The sequence below is a fragment of the Clarias gariepinus genome, chromosome 17 (genome assembly GCF_024256425.1).
Source record: "Clarias gariepinus isolate MV-2021 ecotype Netherlands chromosome 17, CGAR_prim_01v2, whole genome shotgun sequence".
Classification (NCBI taxonomy): Eukaryota; Metazoa; Chordata; class Actinopteri; order Siluriformes; family Clariidae; genus Clarias; species Clarias gariepinus.
In genome coordinates, this window is record NC_071116.1 from 13038762 (window position 1) to 13044761 (window position 6000).

The 6000-nt window shown below is 40.6% G+C and overlaps 1 protein-coding gene across 1 annotated transcript in view; it reads left to right on the forward strand.

The window, feature by feature from the left end:
- dchs1b (dachsous cadherin-related 1b) overlaps window positions 1-5745 on the forward strand; it is a 90004-nt gene extending 84259 nt beyond the window's left edge. The window contains exons 17-21 of the mRNA XM_053476349.1: window positions 2-153; window positions 410-540; window positions 684-970; window positions 1254-1395; window positions 1511-5745. Coding sequence (XP_053332324.1) covers window positions 2-153; window positions 410-540; window positions 684-970; window positions 1254-1395; window positions 1511-4098 — 3300 coding nt within the window. The 3' untranslated portion in view covers window positions 4099-5745. The remainder of the gene's footprint in view (window position 1; window positions 154-409; window positions 541-683; window positions 971-1253; window positions 1396-1510) is intronic.
- Window positions 5746-6000: the final 255 nt, after the last annotated feature.

Consider the following 6000-nt stretch of genomic DNA (forward strand, 5'->3'; position numbering starts at 1 on the left):
GGTTGTAGCTGAAGATGTGGATCAGGGCCCAAATGGTCAGGTGACCTATTCCATCCAGTCTTCTGGTCGTAGTGGACTGTTTAAAATTGACCCTCTGACTGGCAGCCTCACCACTGCAGCCATAATGGACCGGGAGATCTGGATGCAGACAAAGTAAGTCTTCCTTTCTCTTTGTGTACGGAATGTTTGTGTTTTTTTCTAGTGTTTTGTAAAAAGTACAGTACTCATCTTCAATTTGCTCAGCTTTATCAGCCCATATACAGTATGATGTTTCTAAAGGATTTAATTTCTCTTTCACATATTTGTACAGACATATTTATACAATGCATATTGATTTTAGTTTTCTTGGGTCATTTAAAATATATTTTGAATGTGATATTTTGACTGGTTAAATTTTTTTTTGTATCAGACTAGTGATCACAGCAACAGATCGTGGTAACCCCAAGCTTGTTGGCTCTGCCACTGTGACTGTGATTATTGTAGACCTCAATGACAACAGCCCCACAATCCCGATACCAAGAGAAGTGCGAGTCCCAGAAAGTGAGTCAGCCTTCTTCTGTAGATTAATTACATCTTTCATGTTAATTAGACTGTTTTCTGTGTTTATAGTCAATAAACTGTTCAAGATCTTCAGTTGTTTCCTACATTCACTGAATGCATATTATGTATATGTTATCTCCCAGACTCCATTATCGGCACAGAGATTACCATGGTGACAGGGAACGATGTTGATTCAGGCCCAGCACTGTCATATTCTCTGTATCTGGACAAAAACTCACAGGGCAAGTTTGGAATCCACCCCTACACTGGCAGGGTGTTTTTGACTTCTCCATTGAACTATGAAGAGAAGACGTGGTACACACTAACTGTTAAAGCCTCAGACTCTAAGCATCAGACAAATGCTAACCTGACAGTACTAGTGGAAGATGTAAATGACAACGTGCCTACATTTACACAAGACCTGTACCAGGTACGTATGTAAATAATATATACTGATGGCACAGTTTGTACCCAAGAACAATTCATTAGTTCTTAATAAATTTAATCCCAGATGTGTGTGTGTGTGTATTGTGTGTGTGTGTGTATTGTGTGTGTGTGTGTGTGTGTGTATATATATATATATATATATATATATATATATATATATATATATATATATATATTAGCAAGACATGAGTTAGTAAGTGAGAAATTGAAGAAAAAAATGAAAGAAAAAACAGAGTATGGTAACTTGCTCATTTGTGGCTTCCTAGGTGGCACTGGCAGAACATTCTCCACCTGGGACTCCTGTAATTACAGTAACAGCCACAGATCAGGACTCCGGAGAAAATGGAAAAGTCACCTACCGACTGGTATCATCATCTAAAGAGGGTTTTTACATTGACTCCAGTAATGGTAAATTATTAATATTTATTCTATTTAGGGCAAATACATTAAAATATTGATACTTTTTAAATTAAAATTCTTAAAATTAAACCTTAAACCACTTAATTATTATTTTTTTTTGCAGGCACGTTGTTTACCAGTCAAAAAGCTGAATTTGACCCAGAGCGACCAACTGTAAAGGTGGTTATTGAAGCTCATGATGGAGGAAAGCCATCTCTATCTGCCATTGCTACCATCCAGGTCCAGCTAACAGATGTGAATGACAATGCTCCCATGTTTCATCAGTCAGAGTACAGAGCCACCGTTCCTGAGGACCAGCTTCCTGGAGGCACCATCCTGACCCTGGAAGCAGTGGATGGTGACCTCTCCCAGGAAAACTCAGGTTTCGACTTTGCTATCGCAAGTGGAAATATTGGAAATGCTTTCCAGATTGAGAGTAGTGTTCGCTTCATAGAAGGCCATGGTTTCCAGACAGTAGGCACACTAATTCTTGCAGAGCAGCTGGACTATGAGGTAACATCTCGCTACAACCTCACCATTGTGGTGTCTGACCGTGGGGTTCCCCAGCGCAGCTCCAGTGTGGCTGCTATTATTACTGTGAATGATGTGAACGACAATCCTCCAGCATTCAGCCGTGCTGAGTATGTAGTCTCCCTGAATGAAGGGGCATCAGCTGGTAGTGAAATATTACGGCTGTCTGCAACTGATCCAGATTCAGCTCCAAATGCAGAGATCCAGTATAGCATTAGCTCTGGAGATGACATGGGTCTGTTCTCTGTAGATCAGTGGACTGGAGCCCTCCGATTGCAGAAACCTTTGGACCGGGAATCTCAGCCTTCCCATGTAGTAATTATTCAAGCTTCAGATGGTCATGGACATTTTGCCCTAGCTCCCATCAATGTGGAGGTGAAGGACGTTAATGATAACAGGCCTTACTTCCCTATTGAGACCATGACTGCAAGCATACGAGAAAATCAGCCCCCTAATTCAGCAGTCACTGTGCTGCATGCTATAGACCATGACACAGGGGTCTATGGACAGCTGAAGTATTTTATATTGGACAGATCTAGTCAAGGAAAAGACTCCTTCATGGTGGATCAAAACACAGGAGAGGTGCGTTCTCGGCAGTCATTTGACTTTGAGAAGGTGAACTCTTTCCATTTCATGGCTTTGGCAATAGATGCAGGCAACAATTCTGCTACAGTTACTGTACAAGTCTATGTCACAGGCGAAGATGAGTATGATCCAGTCTTTACCTCCTCAGCTTTTTCCTTTGAGGTACCTGAGGGAGCCCAGAAGGGCCAAAGTATTGGTCAAGTGCAAGCCAGAGATGAGGATGGTGGTGTTGATGGGATTGTGCTGTACTCATTACCAAGCAGCTCCCCATATTTTGATGTCAACAAGACCACTGGTGTGATTTACCTCAAAATGGATGGTGCTAGTAGTTCTAGTAGCCAAAGCCATTCAAAAAAGGAGACACGCCTTATGACCATGGATGTCGTTGCTCGTAGTCCTTTGGAAAATTCAAGGGTTACAACTGCTCAGTTAACTATTGATGTCACCAACACATCCTTTGGACTTGTGACTGACTTTAACATTCTCCTCATCAGCATTATTGCAGCCTCTCTTGGTGTAATAGTTATTTTAGTCATAATTGCTGTGGCCCTGTACCTAATAAAGTCCAGACACAAGAAGAAAGGTCAGAACACTGGGACAGCAGCTTCAGACACAGCGATACAGTTAGATGAAACCAAATCAGCAGGTGGGGAGAGGATCTATCACCAGACCCTTCCAGGCTATGCAGGTGATCAGGGAGGAGGTGGAGCTTCCTACACAAGGGGAGGCTCCTTGGATCCATCACATTCTAGTGGAAGAGGATCAGCCGAGGCTGCAGAGGATGATGAAATTCGGATGATAAATGAGTATCCACGAGTAGCAAGCATTACCTCTTCCATGCAAGAACACATCTCTGCCCGAGGGCCGGACTCAGGTATACAGCAGGATGCTGACCAGCTCTCTGACATCTCTGGTGAAACAGGTACTCTAGATTCAAGCCAGTGGTTCAAAGGGAAGAAATTGGGAAGTTTAAGTGGCACCTTGCTCTCTGGTCAAGTGCCGGTCTATAGAGATGAAGGAGGTGGCTACCTTGGAGTGGGCAGAGGGCTGAACATATCTCATCCTAAGGATTATGGCTTCCCAGAGGATGGCAAACCTTCAATTGATGGCTCTCTCACTGCTATTGTTGCTAGTGACGAGGAGCTGCGAGGCAGCTATAATTGGGACTATCTTCTTAATTGGTGCCCACAGTTCCAACCTCTGGCCAGTGTTTTTACAGAAATCGCCAGGCTCAAGGATGAGAGCCTACCACCCAACAACCCACGGAGACCATTCCAACCGAAAATCAAGACAGATCCTAAACCACCTCCTCTCATTACATCAGTAGCCCACCCTGGTGCAAAGTCTGTTCCACCCAAACCTGCTATTACTAGGACATTTCCTCACCTAGCAACCCTTAGGCGCTCTCCTATTAGTCATGAGGGTTCCATCTCATCTGCAGCCATGTCTCCTAGCTTCTCTCCATCTCTGTCACCTTTAGCAGCCCGATCACCTGCTGTTTCCCCTTTTGGTGTTACACAAGGTCCATCAGCCTCAATGATTAGCACCACAGAGCACTCCCTTGAGCACAGTGATGACACAGAGATGAGAATCTAATTCTGTCCTGAATTTCACACTGTGGGGAGCCTTGGGAGTTTCCTTTTTTTTTCCTTTTTAGAAATACGGTCTCTGTGGGTATATTATAAAAATGTAAGAGGGACCTTTCAGCTTTGAGCTTTTTTGGTAATTGTTAAAAACTGTAACTAAAACAGGAAGGGTTAAAATGCTGTTTTGCTGTGAAATGACGATACCCTTCATTAAGCAGATGTGGACTGTTGTGTTTGAAGTTCTTTCTTTCTTTTTTTGTTTGTTTGTTTGTTTGTTTGTTTGTTTGTTTTTCCTGCCTGGCTGGCCAGGGAGATAAGCTTTAGTGCTCATTTGTTCTTTCTTATATTGACGACTGACAACTTTGGAACATCTTGCAGAGTCAGTCCAAGATGGCTGCTATCACCACTATTTTTGCGTCCTGTTTGAACTCTGTGAAGGTGCACCAAGAGATTTCACTGCATATGCACATTAGAAATGGTAGCTTAATTTGTATATATATATTTTTTTTTTATTGGTTTAATTTTTTTCATAGATCATGTTTTTTAATAATGCAATTACCTCGCATTTATAAAGCACTCACATTTACATTCTGTATATGTGTATGTATGGTAGCCATAGTGCTCATGCATTACTGTTGTATAATGTTTAGCATCACCATACTGTATGGGTGTTGAATTCTGCGTGATTTCGGTTGTGTGATTCTTGGCCTGTTATGTGAATGATTGCGATGTGTTGTGATAATTGTAATGTATTGATAATAAGATGTTTTGATAATTATTTATATAAAAGTCAAACCATAGGGATCTCAAGAGTACCCATGATACATTTTATCTTATACTTTTCTCCTGTCTTTTCCTTTACCTAAGCTTGTAGTCTCAAAGCAAAGAAAATCATTTACATACTCATATTCTTTAGGCTTATCTGGGACCTTTAGAGTAACGGATAAGAATCTAAATATGTCGTATGTCAAAGGAATTTCTGTACTGACTTGCTATGTGTTTGTATGTTTGGTTATTTGTGTTAATTTCCACACTGTACGGTGTAATATAATTGAACTCTTTTTTAGAGAAAAAAAACTTTTTGCTAATGTGTCTTACAGTCAAGTGCTTCCATAGGGTTAGAAAGCAAATTAATAATGAACACCAGTGAAGCAGTCCACTATCAAGTGGGTAATAGTATTTTCGCACGAGATGCACCTACTTTTGGAATAAACCCTGGACATTCAAAGCACCTTAAAATGTCCATATTTTTTTTAATATATTTATTCACTCTTCCCAGCACAGATCACAGTTATAGCAAACATCGTCCTGGATATACTTCCATCCTCCGAGGACTTGCTACCTCTGATGCATGTGTAATACCAACACTGGAAGCTGGAATAATACAGCAAATGAAAAAAGGGCCTGAAATTAATGTTGTAAAAGAGGGTGTAAAGGAAACTTTTAAGCAAGATTGAAACAACATACAGTAGTTGCTTAATCTTTGGCAGCAAAGTGATAGAAATTCGCATGTACATATATTTAAAGAAACAATTGAATTCCTGTGAATGTCTTGCATCTTGATGTTTATTCCTTTCTCCTTTTCCTTTTCAGTTACAGTACATTGTGCCAACAAGATAAAAAAGATGTCTCAATAAACTCTAATCATTTGGCATTAGCAGGAATCAGAGTCGAATTAATTATGCATTATAATGTTCAGTCATGTGTAACGTTAGTGCTCCATCTTTATTTTTTTTTTATTATGTGTAATTGTGTGTGTGTGTGTGTGTGTGTGTATGTGTGGGTGTGAAAATACAACCTCAGACGAATGACAACATATACTTTTTTCACCATGCTGTTATTTATTTAACAAAAATTAAATAAAAAGATAAACACATGCGGGCAACACTAAGTACCCCCCTCAGGGCGGGAC